Source organism: Agelaius phoeniceus, chromosome 11 (assembly GCF_051311805.1).
Source record: "Agelaius phoeniceus isolate bAgePho1 chromosome 11, bAgePho1.hap1, whole genome shotgun sequence".
Lineage (NCBI taxonomy): Eukaryota > Metazoa > Chordata > Aves > Passeriformes > Icteridae > Agelaius > Agelaius phoeniceus.
The window spans coordinates 8,669,356-8,689,189 of NC_135275.1; the positions used below are offsets into that span (position 1 = coordinate 8,669,356).

General features: G+C 46.7%; 1 protein-coding gene across 4 annotated transcripts in view; it reads right to left on the bottom strand.

Annotated features, from left to right (window-relative positions):
• Nucleotides 1-11,775: 11,775 nt before the first annotated feature.
• The window catches only part of POC1A (POC1 centriolar protein A), a 54,062-nt gene continuing 46,003 nt past the window's right edge, over nt 11,776-19,834 (bottom strand). For all 4 annotated transcript variants that reach the window (XM_054640171.2, XM_054640172.2, XM_077184608.1 and 1 more), the window contains one exon: nt 11,776-12,060. In XM_054640171.2, the coding sequence (XP_054496146.2) occupies nt 11,962-12,060 (99 nt within the window). In that variant the 3' untranslated portion in view covers nt 11,776-11,961. The remainder of the gene's footprint in view (nt 12,061-19,834) is intronic.

Here is a 19,834-nt window from a genome sequence, read left to right on the forward strand (position 1 = left end):
AATGACTCCTGTTGAAGCGCTAAATTGACTCCCAAAATTTCCACTTTTGGTAGAGAAAATTTTCCCCAATGTTACCCAATGAGAAGTCTATCATATTTCAACAACAGCAGGGAAATCATAACCACTTGTCTCTTGGAAGATAAGAACAACTAAGCAATAAGAAACACGCAATTTCAAACAGGACAATAAATTTTCTCTTTGTCATAAAAGAAAATTGTCATTTTTTCCCCTCAAAGACCCCAGAGGTCTCTAAGCATGAATGAAAACCAGAAAATTGCTGCTTGGTTCCTCCTCCAACAACACAACTGAGTATATGGAAACATCTATGGGATCTGTGTAACAGGAAAAAAAAAGTCAGAATTACCTCTAACAGAGCAATGAGGCTCCAAGTTCTTGATAATGGATGTACCATTACACCTTATACACCTGCATTGCAAAATGAGTTTGTGCTAAGGGCAATTAATACCTCCCACCCCAAAACATTTCTATCAGATCTGGAGTCTGCTGGAAAACAAAGGCACTTTTTATGGGAAAATATTCACAGTTGTTTTTCTATCCACACATGTCAAAATTGGAGTGGGAAATTAGGAAGGACAACTCATCAGAGAATGCAATAGTGTAACTATTTCCACCAAGGGACTTGTCCATCCTTGCCCAGTGACTGTGTACCCTGGCACGGCTCACAACCCACCTGGGTCCTGGGCAAAGGGACAGTTTTGTGTGTATCATGTACTTCAAACATTTCCTTAACACCTGCAACAGGTATGACACATTCCCAAGAGCTGTCAGCTCTACCTCAGCTCTCCAGCACCTCAAGAAAGGCAGTCAGCATTTCTTCCAGACCCACTTAGGTTCCTGATGGAAGGTACAAAACCATGGCACACTCAGCACTGCCTCCAGTGACATCAGCTCCTTCAGCCTGGGAGCCAAGCAGGAGTTTTACTGACCTGGGCAGATTTAATAACTGTCAGACCTCTGAAAGAGCCCACACAAAATGAGCTTGTGCAGAAACACTGCATGGGCTTTGAGAAGAGCAGGCATCTGCCCTGACTGAGGACATTCTTGCTGCAGTAAAACCCAGCTCCTTCAACAGGAGCTTACAGCAGTTAAGTGTTTCCTAACAGCGCAGATGTTCCAGAAAACTGGGGTGAAGCTGGAGGCCCACACTCCCCAGCCTTCACTCACCATATCCTGAATGCCATTTTCAGCTCCACAACATGAAACCTCACTCTCTAGAGCAGTACAAAGACTCCAAGTCAGCCAGCCCAGAGGCTTTCCACAAGCATTGTGCACCAAAGACAAGATATTGCAAGTTTCCCTTCACAGCCAGGAATCTGCTGCTCACCCAGCCACACCACAGCAACCACCTGGTAAACTCAAACCTGTAAGCTTTTGTTGCAGAATGCACAACTGAGGGCATTTAGATAAGAGATGGCATTTAAGATAAGAGAAGGTATGATAAGAGATGGCATTTAAGATAAGAGAAGGTATGATAATCTCCTGATTATGCCTCCCATGCAGCCTAATCTGTCCCCACAATCTGCACAGAGACCACCAAAGCACTGCTCCCCCACGCTGGGTGACCCAGGACCCCCAGGCAGGATCCAAGGAGTGCTGGGTGATGAAGGGCAGATGAAGTGCACACAGCCTGGCCAACCTCATCTGCCTTTGATCTGCAGCTTATTGTCTTGGCATGGTTTAGGGAGCTAATCCTCCCCTGTGGCTGGGGGAGGACACGACCTCCCCAGCTTCCTTCAGCTGCACAGGGTGGGGGAACTGGGCTGCCTGGGGGCAGGTCAAGCTCACAAGCTCAGGGGAAGTGTTGGGCACGTCCAAATCGTGTGGTTTTTTTCTGAAATCCTTCTACTCCACAGCAGTCAGTTTAAGCAACAGGAGCCTCATCTCCTGGCTCCTTCCCCTGCCTATTGCAGCAGCCTCTCCTCGTGCCCTGAGCCACCCTGGGCCATGGTGAAAGTGCAGGTATCACCCCAAACACATTAGAGAAAGGTGTAACACTGCCTGAGCAAGCCACTTTGTGCAGCGCAGGTGTAACACAACCAACCAGGGCAGATCCCATCAGCACAGGTTTATCTCACAGCACCAACTCCCTGGGTCAGGTTTGAGAGGTGAGTTCACACTGCAGGATATCACTGTGGTTATCAGGAGCACACTATGTATGGCACTTGCTGGACAACAGGAGATGCTTTCTCTTGCACTCTGCAAGCCAAGCCACTGAGCCACACTGCACTGATGGCAGAGGACCCTGCTGCCTGCCCCCATCCCAGCATCCTGCTTGGAGTGGCAGATTCCCACCAGCCTTGGCTGATCAGAGCAACAGGAGAGCAGTGAGAGGCTGGGAAGGAAACCTGAAATTTGGGATTTGCACCTGAAGCCCACCACCAAGGAAACCAGTCTCAAAGTGATGGTGATAGTCTGTTCCACCCCTGATGCTTGAGCAAAGACGTGGTTGTCAGGAACTACAAATCCTATCAGCAAATTCTGAGCATATTCAGGGTGAGCCAAGAAAATGGACTTGAAGCAGGGACACACTCTGGTCACTCAGCACAACACAATAGGGAGAAGGGCCTTTTATCAAGAGATGCAGTCTGCAGGGAAGAAAAAAGGAGAGAAGGATCCCTCCCTTCTCAGAGATCTCCAGTGAGCCTAATGGGCATGAAACCCTCAGGAGGCAAAGAGGAAGAAGTAAGACACAAAATCCAAGTGTAGAAACCATCCTGTGAAGAGTCAACAAGGGAGGAGGTTTGGTGTGGAAGACAAGAAAGCCTCTTGAGAAAGCACTCGAGAGATGAGCTGTGAGATGCACAGGAAATGAAACAGCACCCAGAGCTCTGCACCTGGGCTGTCACCCAACCAAACACATTTCAACACAGCCATGAGCTATTTCCTCAGCCAAGCACAGACACAGGTGAGGGATGCAGGCAACTGTGAGGACATGTCTTTAGGATGCTGTCTGCAATCTCCAAAGAGACTGGTTCACCCTCAGCAGCCTCTGTTTTGACTGACATTTCCATTTCCTGGACTGTAACAACAGAGGGGAGAACATCACCACAGTGGGTTTTCTTGTAGCTTTCCACACCAGCAGGTCTTCCATCAGTAACTCTGGTACCACTTAGCTTTTGACTTCCACACCACCCCTTTCATAGCAATATTATTATCCCTGTCTGTGGAGAAAGAGGCTTGGGTCTCCAGGGTCAATCACCAGCTCCAGCCCAGGACAGGGAGTTCAGAGCCAAACCAAACTTTTGCTGCAACACCACATCCCTACCCAGCACCCAAGCTCTGGGGCACCTTCCAGTAGGGAAAGCCACAAGTGTCCCACAGGACAGCCAAAAGAAACAGAAACACAGGTGCTGATCTTGGCTCAGCCACTGCAGCTGCAAAGCTGAGCTCCACACAAAAGCCAGCTGAGGCTGTGGCACCACAGCTGGATGCTCCAGCCACACCACACTCCCACTGCCAGCAGCACCCAGCCAGCTGCAAGCAAACCTGCCTCACCATGCCCCAGCTGGAGGCCACAGCACAACCACCTGCAGGCAAGTGCCACAGTCTGAATCAAGTGATTCAGTGAGTCAGGATCCCTGTCCATGAAGAGTGGCTGGAATATGGCCTCTCCTACCTCACAGGTCTCCAGCAAAGATCCCAAGGATGTCTGTGCAATGCTGGCATTACGAGACATCCCACCTATGTGACAGCTTCCACCAGACAGGAGAGAGAGAAACCTTCCAGCAGGGATGTGGTGGGGCTCCAGGAAGGATTATCAGTTGGAGAAAGGACTGTTTCCAGCCCTGTCCAGGACTCCTGGATGTGGTTTGACTCACACACACCAGTACACACAAGTGGTACATGTTTTTCCCTCCAGCCCTGTGTTGTCTCACAGGACTAGCCATGAAATCCTTTAGAAAGGGGTTTTGCAAAACCCACCAACTGGGAGACCTCAGGTGTGGAGCCTGCAGAAGCCCACGGCTGCCAGGGTGGGATAAGAAACACAGTGCACACAGTTCTCAGTCAGGCCAGGCTTCTTGAGAGGCTACAGGAAAGGAGAAACAAAAATCAAAAAGCAGAAGTACCTGGGGAGGAGGTAGAGCCAGATCCAGCATCTCCCTGGTGGGCAGGAAGGAAAGTCTCACTGGTCTGTGCAGGCAGGAGGGTTTCAGGAGGATGGAGCAGGTTACAGGTAGCCACAGGAGAGGGAAGTATGCCACACATCAGGAATACTTTGGTTCACTGCCAAATCCTGCACTCTGGCTGCAGAGGCTGGGGGAAGACACTCGCAGTGAGCAGCATTTGGTGCAGGGTGGTGGGAAGCTGATGAAGGGTAAGAAGGGGTCCCAGGACATTAAATAAATGCTGGGATAAGAATTACAGTCATGCTTTTAAAGAGGTTTCTGCCAAGGCCACAGCATGCTCTTGCCCCTGGGCTTGGTGGCTGCACTGCCTTGCCACTCACTACAGACAGACAGACAGACACACTGGCTCCAACCAGGGGAGTCACAGTCCCTTTGTCACTCACTCAGTGTTGAGCTCTCTGAACACCTGAGATACCACAGCATCCATTTCATGCCAGTCTCAAAGACAGGGAGAACCTTTCCAGTGTCTGCTGGAGATTTATCATTTGGCATTTCAGCACCTCTCCACCTGCAGCAACTTCTCTCAGAGCCTGGGCTCCCAGGACAGGGCCAGAGCAGCTGGTTGCAGGATGAGTGGCAGCTGATCCCACAGCCCTTTGATCCAGACTGTGAACTGCTGGGGTGGATTAAGGAAAGAGGACTTCAGCTGACTTTCATTAGCTTTCTGCTGCTCCTTTCCCAACTTGTAAATTAGCAAGTATTTGCATCCAAAAGGCAGGTGAGCCAACCTGCTGGGGCTAGGGCAGAGGCACTTTGTACAAGGGGCAAAGGGGCTTTGAAAAGACTTTCCTGTCTACCTGGGCCAGGCTGGAAAATCCAGACAACACAGATGCCACCTGGCTTTCCCCTCCCCACTGGTGCCACAGTGGAGCCTGGTACAGGGCTGGCCAAATGACCACATGAGATTTCAAAGCTGCCTCCCACCTTCAATAGGTGGGAGAGCAGGAAGGAAAACAGCCCCTCAATCACCACACCGATTTTCATTGCTATTAAATATAATTATCTCTGTTCTCTTTCATCTTCACTTCTCCTGTGAGAGCTGGCAATGAAGGCAGCACACAGTGAGGAGAGGCAGAGAGAGGGAATTGCAGCAAAGAACATAACCTCCAAAATGCACTGCTGACCCTTGGGGAGGGAGCACAGGAACCAGGGAAAACAACAGGCCCATTGCTATCAAAGGGTGGGGAAAGGGACCAGACACAGAAACTTGCTCAGCTTTGTTTCTTTCCCTCACCACAGCTGCAATGTCTCCAAAGCACTCTGAGCCTGCTCAACACCACCAACAGCTCCTCTCAAAGGTATCCCAAGAATTTTCAGCATCCTCTGCAGCACAGAGCGTGCACCATACCCCCCACCTGGGCTGCCCAATTTAAAACACCAATGTCATGGCCCACCCTTATTTCTGGCCCTGCATCACCGTGTGACCTGCAGGTACTCAGGCAAGAATTTCTGCTTCTGCCCCCATCACCTGGGCTGCTGTTAAGGCATTTTCATGGACAATCCACCCCTTTGTGCTCAGGTGAGCTCCTCTTCTCTCCAGCCAAGGCTGATGGGAAAGGCTGTGCCAGCAGGCAGGTTTTCACTTTCTCCTTAGCACACCTTGCTCCAGACACTTTGTGGTAAGAGCTCCTTTTTAAGACCTATTGATTTCATAAATAATAGAGTAAAAGAAACACATCACACAAATACACAGGTCAAATAATCTCTCCCTTAAGAAACAAACAGGAGCTACGAAGAAAAAATAGCCCAGCAGGCAAGCATTGATCTTTAAGCAGGAGATCAAGTGGCATTAGAGTTATTTGTTAATTAACTTAACAGCACATAGATAGGGCCAGAGTCAAACAGGTCACCTTGGGGATCTTGCTTCACAAACAGGAGTCTTGAAGCCTGCCATTCTCACTCCAGGAGCACTCAGCAGTTTCTGCAACACCACAGCTACCTCTGTCTTGGTCCTACTGACTGATGTCAACAGGGGACAAGTGCCAAAAGCCAGGATCTTCATCCCTAACTCCTGTAAAAAGCTCCCAGCCTAGGGAACCCAACATGCAATGACAAACTTTTCCAGCCAGAGGCCTGCATCAGAAGACACTGACACAGAAATCAACACCTACTGCTCCCAGGATGAAAAGAACAGCGTCTTCTGAAGTAACCACAGCTTAGAAGAACAAAAGGAAAAGGATATTCCTAGGCTGTCACAGGATGAAAACCATCTCAGTTAGCCCTGGTCACCGCATGGACCACGTGTAACAGGAGACAGGCAGAGCCTTTGTGGCTGTTACAGCACCTGCACATGGCAGAGGGGATTCACACAAGGGGAACAGCAATGCCCCCCTCGTCCCCTGCCCATACCGTGCTGCCAGAGGATCCCTGGTGCCCAGCACACTCCAAGGTGCTCATTTCAGCTGAAACAGACAAAGTCCTTCCTGCAGTTGGAAGATCTGCACACCAAAGCTCAGCTCTGGCTGTGAAAACGTGAGGAGGGAATCCCTGCCAGGAGCAGCCACCCCAGAGGGAAGCAGGAGCTCCATCCAGGCAGCTGCTAAGCTTAACCCTTTCAGTCACCAGCTGCAAGAGCAGCTACCACCAGTGGCACATGCTCCACACAGCCACAAGCTCTTGCAGTAAGCAGGATCAGCTGCAGTAGCATTCCCACCGGAAATTTGCAGAAAAATCCTTGTGCCACACAGAGCACCACTGTATCCTCAGCTTGCCTCATCTCTGGAAGGCAGCAGTGAGTTATGAGCTGCATGGAAGGTGCCTGCAGGGAGCAGAAACAGCAAGGGAGAACAGGGGTGACAGCTTTTTGGCACTGGGTCACAGCACTGATTCAAGCCTAGCATTTTTGTGACAACAGAGTGGTGTGTTTCCAGCTGTATTGCATTATCAGGGAGGAAGGGCTGGAGTGAGTATAAAGAAATCTAAAGGTGGTCACTGGGGAAAGCCTTCCTTGCAGATGGCAAATTCCTGGCCTGGAGCAGTGGTCACCTGGCCTGTCTCAGCTGCAGCTAAGCAGAAAATGACCCACTGCCAGAACATGTCCAGGTGTTCACAATGCTCACCCCCCACCAGAAACCACCCCACAGCACTCTCTCCCTCCTGCTGGTTTAACCATGTACCCTCACCTTTGCTCAGAATTGATACCAGGTACCTTCAAACTCCCCCTGAGGTGACAGCCACCACTTGTGCAGTGCAGCACAAAGGGTCTCAGCACACCTTTACCAGCAGCACTGGCTGCTGTGCTGTGCTACAAGGAGACAGGGAGAAAAGAAGGGATGCCAGAGACCTGTGCCCTGCAAGCCCATCACTCTTTTCACTGACACCCCACATTCAAATCTCTGACAAACTCTTCTTTCATGGAACCTGTACTGCAACAGAGGAAGGAATTTATAGATATCTCCTCTGACAAGGAGAACAGGGGGACTGAAGAGTGATGTCTGCCTGCAGTGACAGCTCTGTTGTAGAGCTACAAATCCCAACTTTCCCTGAGACACACGTAAAACTTCCTACAGCACACTAAATCCACAGATCAAATCCACAGAGGAGTATCAATATGAGAATCTTCTTTCCCAGCTTATTTCCTTCCCAAAACTACCAGTGATCAGGTCCTGCCACTTGAGAAGCACTTGCAAACCAACCATTTCTAAAAGCAAGAGAAGAAACAGCCCTGCTCTCATGTCAGAGTGACAAACCTTTGTAAAACGATTCGCTTCCCTCCCCTCCTACTCACTCGTGTTTCAAAAAACATTTCGTTCAAAAGCAGCTCTTTAAAGAGGTTATATAATAAGTGATTTGTACCACAAGGCTGGCTAGTTTTAGCCCAGCTACTTAGATCATAGTTGGATTTTATTTCCTGGTTAGCTGGCAGGACCCCTGTCCAGTGACGAGCCTGTGGGCAGAGGATGCTCCTGGCTATTGCATTTCCCAGCCAGGAGAGTCAGAACCACAGTGCTCTGCTGTTTCTGCCTATTCAGTAAAGCTCTGCTGTTGTATCTGTCCAACTCCAGCTCCCAGACAGGAAGGAAAGTGGGCAGTGCTTGAAGATTCTTACTTTTTCACAGATCACGGTTATGTTTAACATGCTCCATACTCACAGCAGCCAAAAAGCCATTTGCAGCAGCACTGGGCTCCCCAGGGGCCAATCTCAGCACAAAGAACCCTTGCTGAAAGTTTAGTGAGGTCATATGTCTGGCAAATGTAATGGCAACAAATTAAACTACTTTTTTAAGAACTTGGCTTCCACCGTGCCTTGGAAATCCAAAACAAAATCCTTAACTCTTCATGGGCTCCTCCTGCACAGAGCTCACCAGGTGAGGTTTGCAAGGCAGGATTTGTCCTCAAGCAGAGCAGAGGCCATGTCAGCCCAAGGACAAGCCACAGGCTGCTCCTCACTTGGCTGCTCCACTGCTCCCCCAGTTCACAGCTTCACAAATGGGACACTGCAGATGTGCCTACATTAAAAAAAGATCATGAGTGTAAAAGTGGATTTAACTCACTCTGGAGGCTACTCTCCCCTCAGCACTCAAAACCTGGGGTGCTGAGTGGATAAAGCATGGAGTCTCAGAACAAGACAGGCAACAGGATTTGGGCTCCTCATTTTTTTAAGCTGTTGTTCAATCTAAGCCCAAGGATTAAAATGTCAGTCTTGTAGTTTCCAAGCCTTGCCTGCCTCTCAAGCAATAGCCAGCCTTCAGAAGTGCTGGTACATTTTAAGTCCTCCTCCAGGTAGGAGGGTTGTAAGGGGGAAAATGAAGTTGCTGAGATTTAGGACAAAGAAGGTAGGTAATACTGTCAGAATCTTTTCAGATTACCTTTCTTGCCTCCTAAATCATATGGAGGTTTTAAGATTCCCTCTCCTTCTGACTCCCCACTCCCATCCACCCAGGGTTATCACTACAACAACATGGAACAAGAAGGTAAGAAAAGCAATTTTCCCAGTCTGCTGCTTTTGACTGGAATAGAGGTATTTTTTTACCCAGTAGCTCCTATAGGGCCATTTCAGATTAGTGCTGGTAACAGAGTTGATAATTCAGGGATGCTCTAGTTGCTGCTGAGCAGTGCTTACAAAGAGCCAAGGCCTTTCTGCTTCTCACCCCACCCCAAGAGATGAGGCTGAGGGACAGAGTTGGGAGGGACAACCAGGAGAGCCGAGCCCAGCTGAGCCAAGGGATGTTCCAACCATGTGGCATCATGCTCAGCATGTAAAGCTGGGGAAAGAGGGAGAAAGGGAGGGCATTCACATTTGTCCTCCCAAGTCATCATTACATGTGATGGAGCCCTGCTGTCCTGGGGATGGCTGAACCAATGGCCTGCCCATTGGAAGTGGTGAATGAATTCCACATTTTGCTTTACCTGATTAACTGTCTTTATCTCAACCCACGAGTTTTCTTTGGTCTTCTGAGCCTCTTCCTCACCCCACTTGGGGTGAGTGAGGGGCTGGGTGGGGATTAGCTGCCAGCTGGGGTTAAAACACAGCACCCTACATCCCACTTGTCCTCAGCACTTGAGCATTTAACCTCTTTTAGAAGCACAATTACATCTTTCAAATGTTTCTGATTCACTCAGAACATCTGAAAAGGAAAATCATCTGTATCAAAAGTGCCCAAATGTGGACACCTCTGGGCACACATGAAATGTGTCAATTGCACTGCCATCCTCTCTAAAATACTATATACAGTTGCTTCTGTGTCTCTAAGACATTAGAAACTATACATTAAAAGGATGCAAAGGCTATTTTTAAAGTAAATCACAGAACACTCTGAGTTGGAAGGAACCCACAAGGATTATTAAATCCAACTATTAAGTGAATGGCCCATACAGGGATCAAGCCCACAACTCTGGCATTATTAGCACCACGCTCTAACTGAGCTTAAAAACTGATATGGGAATGTTTCAATTTTCCCCTCCACACCCCAATCCCAAAGGCCAGTCCACAACACTGAGGATCAAGTTGAAAGTTTAGGCTCTTGCAACTGATTTTTGTCATTGTTTCAGTGGCAGCAGATCAGGGCAGGAAAGCTGTTTTTCTAGCAGCAAATTGGCCACAGCATCTTTGAGTCCCCTCCTCCCCACCCATCTGCATCACCACACAAGCTCATTTCAATGAAAATGATGTCAGGCTCTCAGCAAAAAGCCACTGAAAGCTTAGAGCAAGAGCACAGAATACCACCACTGAATTGATTCCATTAAGGGAAAGTAATGATTTATCAGACTCAGAGCCTGGAAACAGAAAACAAAGTCTGTGGCAGAGCAGAGAGAAACTCATCATCAACCAAGCATGGAAATGAGAAAGCTCTCAGCCTCCCACAAATGAAGGAGTGAAATATTGTGATCATGCCAGCAAGGGGTTCTTAGAGATGTACAAAGGACCAGGAGGGAAGGAGGGCAGGAAAACACAACCAGCTCCCCCCATGTGGGATGAGGAGCATTAACACCAGCAAGGAACTGTCCCAGCCAACACAGCCTGCAACAGAAACAGGTGCAACACCAGAAACCATTCTAAAGCCAAAACCACACAGCCTGGCCTTAAAACCAGCTAACCTCCATGTGAAGTAAGGATGCCAGCCTGTCCTCAGGCAAGCATCCAGAGTGCCACAACACACGTGGAGATGGAGGCCCTGGAAGCTGTGCAGGGCTGGCAGGTGCTGGTGGCACGAGGTACCACCAAGGGCAGGGACTAAGGCAGCCTCCCTGTCTGCAGAGCTCAGACAGACAGTGGTGAGCAAGGTAACCCTGGGGTGCTCAAGTTTCTCCAGGAATGTGGGTCAGAGTTTATTGCAGGAAAGGAGACCACCAGTATGTGTTAGCAGAAGAGGTGTTGCAGACAGGATCTCCCAGAAGTCCAAATTCTTGTGCAGCTACATACTGAACAGCGCTCAAGGCCCAAAAAAGTCAGGAGGAGCAATGAGGGGAGGAAGGTGCCAGTGATGAGCTACTCAATTGTGAAAACATCTGCAAAATGACCACAAATTAAAGGCAGTCCAGTATGAGAAGAGGGGAGTTCCATGATGGAGAAAACATTCCACTGTTTAGTTCCCTTCCTGTCCCTTTGCCCTGTCTTTAACTTAAAAGCAAAGATGAAGCAAAATCTCCTTGGAAATCACCCTGCACCTGACACGCTGGGGCCTCTGTTCCAGCCTCAATCATTTTTCCTCTGTTGCACATGGGAGCAGGTTGAACGTGTCAGATTTAATCACTTCTGCACAAATATCATCCAGGGTCTCAGCTGCTGTGTCAGATTTGCTGTGTGAAACTTGGCTGAGACAAACCCTTCCAGGTGCCAGTTGCACAGGACCTCACCTGCTTGATATGGTTCTAGAGCAGAGGTGAAAGCTCAATATGGTCCTAGAGCAGAGGTGAAAGCTCAATATGGTCCTAGAGCAGAGGTGAAAGCAGACACCACTGCCCCAAATGTCCTGAGAGCACTTTGCTTCTCACCTTCAGGCAGCACATGCCTCAGCAACTGGCCTAGTACAGCCTGGGCCAGGCATCTGGCATCTCCAAAGTGCTTACACACTTGAACTTAGTAGGACCAGAGACAGGAGAGATGTGACCTTCCTGGTTAGTACTCAGTCCACATGCTGGCTGCTGGACTTCTGGAAAGCACAAGAGATCACAATTGTTACCCACATTACGAATAAAATATTGCTTTTATTTTAGGGAAGTAACAAAGCTATTTACAGATACAGTAACTATACATTCCAATTGAAAAATAGATTGTGCTCAAAATTGTTAAAGCAAGTCACACACAGTCTGTTAGGAACACAAACAACCTCAAACCTCCCAATTCCTTCAGCTCCTGTCTGATCTCAGGAAATCAGTTTGTTTTGTTCTGAATGATTTTCTGCTGAGTCTCAAGACATTCCTTCAGCTTGTCTTCAGTGAGTGTCAGCCTCTGCTCCAGGATGGAAACTGTCTGCAAAACAAAGTAAAAGCTGCTGTTGAGCTACTGACAAAGACACACTGCACACTGTACTCTCAATAAAATGTGCCCAATAAAACACTAAATTCACAGGAATATTTTGAGGATGGAACTCCAGTGTCAGTATTCCAGGAGGGCAGAGCCCTGCATGACTTCAGAGAGGAGCAAGAGCAGACAGTGGGCACAAAGCCCTCCTGCAGACAACACCAAGCACCCATTTCAGCACTGGCTCTGCATTTCCTTTCCTGGACAGGTTCATGAGGCACCAGACACACTTCTGCTAGCGAGACACAAGTTTTAAACAATTTTACTCAGTTATGGCTCTGATTTTCTCTCTTTGCTTCCAACCATTTCCTCCCTTCCCTTAACACCATGGGTCTGCTGTAATTAAAACACTCAAAACTTGCTGGACAAGCACCACGACAGGCAAGAAAACCTTCCCAGCCCGAGACAATGCAGCAGGAGATGGAGGGGAAAAACTCCCCTCCAAAAGTGGCAGTATCTTCCTCAACATAATGCCTACATTTCTTTGTGTAATCCACTTACCCTACAAAAGATTGCTCTCTTTCTCCTGGAGCTGAAGTCATCATGTACAGGATGCACAGGAAGAACATTTTAACCACGTGGCAATAAAAGCTTCTGCTGAAAACCTTTTATTGATCACTCCAAGATAATCAAGGGCCCCAGCTATGCACAACCACTTTCAGCTTCCAGAGACACCAGAATGGCTGATAATGGGCGGTGATGATTTAATGCTTTAATATCCATAAACTTATCAGCAACGATCGATAGCTTCACATTTTGGGCATTTTTACTGCATAAATAACATCCTCTGCTAAAACCAAAGGATGCTCAGAACCTTGGACTTTAATAAAGTAATTCAAATAAACTTGGACAACCGCTGTTTGTATAGCAGTTATACATAGAAAGCCTTTTAATAGCACATTTCGTAAGCACATCTCTAAGTGCCTGACAAAAGCAAGCAGGTCTCATTATCCCCATTTTACAGCTGGGGAAACGAAAGCACAAAGAGAGGAAATAGCTTGGCTAAGGCCACTTGAGACTAAGAAAAGTCTGCTGTAAAATGATTTGGGGAATGAGACAAGTTGTGGGGGAGAAGAGAAAACAGACATAGTAAAAACAACTGCAGGCATAAGGCAAAGCCATCTTGCAAGACTGCATCAAGGAAGTCAGGAAGGGCTTGAGGTTGTCCAGTGCATCATAATGCACCCTTTTCTCCTCCCTAAACACAGTTCAAAGCTTATTTCTAATATATTTCTTAATTCTGACCTGTGACAAGGCAAAAGAGCTCTGCTGCAGCTGTAGAAAGCTTCACCTGAAAGAATAAACCCTGCATTGCCAAATATTCCATAGGCGACAGCACCAGCTGCATTTAAGTTTTTCCCTCCTCTACTTCCATCCCTTAGAGGCACAGGAACTGAAGTACACAGAGAACCAGAAGAAACATTGTGGAGCCAGCAGGTAACATCCCAGGTGCCCCAGAGCCAGCAGGAGCCCTCCCCTCTATTCAAAGGAGAGAGGACTTAATCTTTTAGAGGACTTAATCTCCATATCCAGCCATGCCATTGCCTAGTGACTGTCTTGGAGACCAGGACAAAGCTACCAAGGGCAGAACACAGCAGGCCAAATGTCTACCAAGGGTTTACAGCAAAGATCTTCTCCTTTAAGCAACCAGACACAGAATGAAAACCAGTAGGGATCCTGGCTTTTCCATCTAAAAAAATGAACTAGTAACTCAACACTCCAATAAAAAGAGAGAGAATGAAACACTGCATCAAATTTCCTTGAGAAAGATAACCAGCTGAATTAAAGGCCCAGTCACACTGCCCTGCCAGAAGCAATGCCCAGATCACTCGTGGTTCCTCTGTTCCATGATTTACTGCCACCATGATCCTGTCAATAGGAGTTAAGAGCTGTTACACACAGCACCATGAGACACAAGTAAAGGAGCCTTCACAGAGTGTTGAATTTGTGAGAAAGCTGTAAGGAAAATGTTTATTGGAATGGAAATTGCACGTAAGTATAAGCAGAAACTTGCAGTAAGTATTTTTTGGAAACTAAAAGTGGAAAAGCAGCAGTCAGAAATTAAATTCAGGAAGACCAAAGTAGGAATCAATGACTCTAGTCCATTTAGACTTGAATATATGATGAATATAAATAGACAGGGCATCTGATACCCTAGGAAGGTAAGGGAAAGCACAAATACTACCCAGTTGCTGTAAGTGCTATATTGCAACTTGCACAGAAAAGCTCCTTTATTAGCACCTGAAAGTTTTACAATATTTCCATGCTGCTATTTATAAAGCAAGTCATTCTCAGGAGGCAAATGAAACTGCACCCATTCAACTCCTGCATGCTTTTGCAATGGCTTCTCAAAGATGACAAACCAGCAGTTAAGCCAAGGAGGAGACCACTGTTAGCCAGATCCAGTGAGGATTCACCAGAGCCCAGTCTGCACTCTGAGGCAGGATCTGGGCTTCCTGGTGTGTCAGGAATTCAGTACATGTCTCCATTACGCACCAGGGAGTAAATGCTGGATAATTTATTGAAGTCCTGGCTCAAATTGGCAGAAGGACAACAGCTTAGGCTTAAACAAGAAAAAAAGACCAAGCTATTTATTTTTTAAGGAGTATTTTTGACATTGCAGTAATATACTGAGCATTACTATGGGCACTAGAACAGAATACAGGAATTTTTCACAGAAAACTTAAATCACTTCTACCAACACTTCTGGCAACATTGGTTTTTTTTTTTTTTCAATGTTGAGTCTGTGAAGGTAAATGAAGACCAATCTTCTCTTTGGAAACATTAATGAGAAAATATGGAGAAATAAAAAGTTGCCTCCAATTTACTTAAAAATTCTGGGGAATATTCACTCCCATCCTCCCCAGGACACCTGAACTGAGGCCCCCAGTAGTCATGCTTGCTTACCTGATGACAAGCCCCTTATGCCATTACTCCATGTTATTTTTACAACCCAAATAACAGTGATTTGGGATGCTGTTCCAAGATGCTCTCATGGTATCTTTTCCTTAGCCCCTCTTAAATGTGTTTGATTAAGCAGCAGAGACAGTTCAAAAGCCACTGGTCTTAGGGCTGAAGCTTCTGCAGCAGCCCTGGAGGGGCTTTTGAGGAGGACAGATAAGGGGAACCAGGTGCTAACTGAATGCCAAAAGAAACCAGTTGCAGCAGCATGGAAGGAAACCTGAACAGGAGTCCAGAGCCAGGCAGCAGAGGTCACCAGCAAGGCTCTGGAGCAGCAGTGGAGCCCCTGGCAGGAGAGATCCAGCCAGCCAGATGGGCTACAGCAGGACAGCCTGGAGCTGGGGGAAGGCAGGCAAAGGATAACTAATGGAGTAACTGATGCTCAGCTCAGCCTGCTCAGGGACACTCTGCAAGGCCAAAGGTGCAGCACAGGGCCTTTCCAGTCTGCAGCCACAGTGGCTCTGAGTTAGCCATGGAATAGCACAGGGACACAACTGCCTGAATGAGCACCAATAATCAGGGAATCCCCCCCAAAAAAGTATGGGCAAAGCAGTTCCTCAGAAAAGTAACAACAGCTTGGCTGAACCTACAAGGGATATGATCCTGCACAGTGACTGCACCACAGATGTGTTCTTGGCTCTGTGCAAGAAAAATAGGACACTTGCACTTCTATTCCTGTTTCTTCATAGCAGAAAATCCCTCTCTCCATTGATCTCAAAGGAAGCAGAAGTAGTTTTCTAGCTTTACTTAAAAAGATCCTCAAAAGTTTGCTCCACTGTTTTTTCTAAGCATATGCTAAAACATTTTGCAGAGCACTAACATATCAAACAGCTCAAAGAAAAAACATTATTTCCTCCTCTTCAGATTTTTCTTCCCTATCTGACATGTTAATTTATGAAGACAGCATTTTCTTTTCAATTTATAAAAAAAAATCACCCACAATAAGCACACAACAAATGCAGAAGTTTTTAAGTTTCTGCACCCACACTTTCTTCACTCCACTGTGTGGGTACAAGGCAGAACTTAGGGATTGATGGTTTTTAAAAGGTCCATTGAAAACTACAGATTGCCCATAGATTTACAGAATAGGATTTGTCACATTTGACCTGGAGTTGCAGGTTGGAGAGCTCTGCCCTCTGTAACAAGAAGCATGGCCAGTGCAGGTGTGTTCTCAAAGATGCCCTGCTGCAACTTCAGGTGATTTTCCCTAAAATTAGCAATTTCAGAGCCCACTTTACTCCCAAACATGAAGTACATGAGAACTGCATCATAAAAATGCTGCCTTAGCATCCAAGGGGCAGCCAGGTAAATTAAGCTTGGGAGCCCTTTCTCTAAACTAATGCAATGAGTGAAACAAACTACATGGGAAGGGTTTGCACTGGGGTAGCCCTACCTACCTTTTACAGGAGAAAAAAGCCCTTAACTCCCACCACTAATCACAGCTTACAACTCCAAACTGCAGCTGCAAGATGGAAAGGCTCATGAGAGAACTTATGCAGAGAGTTCAAGCATGAACCTGTCTGGCAAGAACAGATCCTCCTCCTCCTCCTATCCCATGCTGGGTTTTGCCCCAACCTGCAGCCAGTGCCCCTCACCTCAGCAGCTGCACTTGGACCCCCAGAGCAGATCCCTGCTCTTACCAAGCACACCTAAAGAGAGCTGGGCTGCTCTCCTCAGTGCCAGTTGGAATTTAACAGCTTTGAGATGGCACCCAAGTCAGCTACACTTCTGCACCTCTGAAGCATTCTCAGAAGAGCTGGCAGTTCAGATTGAGTGAGGAGAGAAGTTTCATCTCACAGCAGGAGAAGGCATGAAGCTTTCACAGAATTAACACTTTATCTAGCAAACAAATGCCTGCAAGGACCAGCCTGACTCCAGTGGTCAAAGCCTTAACCTCAGAGTGGGTTTTGGTTTAAAATAAAATGTGGGGTATTTCTAACAGAAATGATAACTCCTCATGTGCTCAGATTAAAACAAGAGGTGCTACCCCAAACATTTAAAATCAGGTCTGTAGCCCCTCACCATCTCAATGGCTCTGAAGGAAGACTCTAACATGAATTCTCATAAAACCTATTTGCATAGAATATTTCACACCAGGCTGAGTTAGTGAGTGAAGACTCAGCACTATCCCATTCTCTAATTCAACACCATGAATTTTCTTGGGTTTACTTTGTAACTTGCTTCAAATTCTACAAACTTATTATTATTCCTACAACACAGTTAGCTCCAGTGTGGCTGGACAGGAATATCTTGGTCAGTGCTGCTGCACAGATTTGAGTCAGGAAGCCCCCCAGAGCCCTCAATGCAGGTTTTGCACATCCATCCAAGGTTCACTGTGGGGTCACATGGATTAGGAATACATGACAATGCCTGAAGAAGGACAAATGCCAGCACTAGCCTGGCCTCATCAGGATCTGCTCAAGTTGTATTGCTAAACAACCTCCTTGTCTGCTCTCTAGTGCAGGGCATGAGTTCATAGTCCCACCCCTCTCTTCATCCACCATTCAGACATCCATTACTGAGGACACTTGAAAAGTAAAGAATTTTCTCTGTTTAGCAGCCTGAAGCACTGCAAGAAGGAAATGGTTACTGAGAAAACTCAAAGCCAGTGCTCAGCTACCCTCCCCTTGGAATTAAAATGAGGGTGGTGAGGTCCTGGCCCAGATTGCCCAGGGAAGCTGTGGCTGCCCCATCCCTGGCAGTGCTCAAGGCCAGGCTGGATGGGGCTGGCAGCAGGGCTGGAACTAGATGATCTTTAAGGTCCCTTCCAAACAAACCATTCTCAGCTGCCACCTCTCCTTCCACCTCCCAGCACACCTCACTTTCTGCAGAATTACCAGAATTACAGTTTACCAACCCTTTCACTAAATTATAGCAGCAACTTTGGGGTAATGTACAAATCTCCTCCAGTGGTACTCAGCACAGCAACAAGTGATCACTTGCAGTGCTCACTGTGCTTTTTACAGTAGGAAAACCACACAAGCATACACAAAAATTCCAGTACCATCCAGTATTTGCCAGAGCAAGCATGATCAGCACCAGTATCACAGTGACCAAAGGGACCCTGGGGTACAGAAAAGGTTGTACTTTGTATTAAATCAATCCTAGCTACAAAAATGAGCCAGAGGCTCTGCCAGTTTCATCCACACAGGGTGGAGACACAAGGCACACAAGCCCTTTGCAACTGAGTCTTTGCATTTCCAGCCCTCTGAGTAGAAATGTTTCATCACACGCTGCTGTTGCTTTAGTCTTGACAGCTGATCAGCCAAAGCTAAACTGATGGCACTTGCATCAGATCCTGCACGTTTCTGCAAGGGAATGGCTGATGGCTTCAGTGCAGCTTCCTTGCTGCAGAGCTCTCACCTCTGGGGCTGGGCCAGCACAGCCAAAGGAGTCAGGAGACTCAGTTTCACAAAAAACCACAGCTAGCCAGAAAGGGCTGCAGCAAAATGTCCAAACATGCACCATGACAGCAACTGCACAGTACAGAGGTTAGAACTCCAAGTGACCAGAGGTCTTCCCCAACCACAAAGACTTCAAAGCCTTCCCATATCCGTCCCCAGCTCTGAGAGGATGCAAATCACTCACCTAAATGAACTCAGCTGCTGGTATCCAACAGCTGAATAACAACTTGTATTAATCTTCAAAGTCTGCTTGTGAAAACAAATTGTGGGAGGTGTTTAATATTCCTTCCCATTGAGGGAAAATAGAAGGTGAAGGTCCTGTGAACATCCAGGGAGAGGATGAGCACTTCTGAAGAGCCAGCCTTCAGAGGGTGCCCTGCTAACACAGCAACATCCCTCAGAGTGCACTTAATTTAAGCAATCTTAGAAAGGAGAAAAATGTATCTGCATCAAGATTTTATAAAAAGTGTATTTTGGAAGTAAATTTCAGGGGGAAAAAAAATGTTGCTCTGCTGAATGACACAGAGGACTGGCAATAACCAGAGTATTTAATTTGTTTTGAGTGAGAGATCAAAGCTACTGAATCTCTAAGAGATGGGTCTGATTCACAAGAAATAGCCTCTATGTCTTTTAAATTCAGATTTAAAAACCAAGCTCATCTGACACTCCACAGATTTTCAGATGAGAACTTTTTTATTAGTGTTTCAGATTTCAAACTATTTCTCTTGGAATAAAAATTACTTGCAGTTTTTCTCCTGTATATTGGGTCCATTGGTATTCAGGTCTTGAGAGCAACACAGAAACCAAGATATTTGTGCACAGCAAAGGTAGAAGCACTTGGGACATGATCCCCCCACCACTGCCAAATATTTCTTCTTGACTTGAAACTACTGAAGCCATAAAGCATATATTTTACTAAACCACTTGCTTAATTTACATTCAGTGCCTCTCAAAAGAGAGACCACATTCATCCCTCACCAACACAGGCTTGAGACCACATCTCAAAAAAGGAGTAAAAATTTGATTTTACTCACTTTCATTACCAAGCACTGGACACACAAACATTTCCAGTTTTAATTAAAAAGCAACTTACTTGTGTCCAAGTCTTTTTAATGCTAAAAAATAATTTAGAAAAATTCTTTCTCCACCTGCAATCTTTTCTGGAGTGAAATAATCCTTTAATCTCACATGAGCTAGATTGTCCTTCAATTCAGGCTTTGGATTATTTTACAGATTTATCAAGTCTTCTCCATTTCACCGTGTTGTTTTCTCCAGCTTCAAGGCAAGATTAGTTTGGGGAAGCATATAAAGCCATTTCCTGTGGGTGGATTATCGCAGCTATTTATGAATTTTTATGC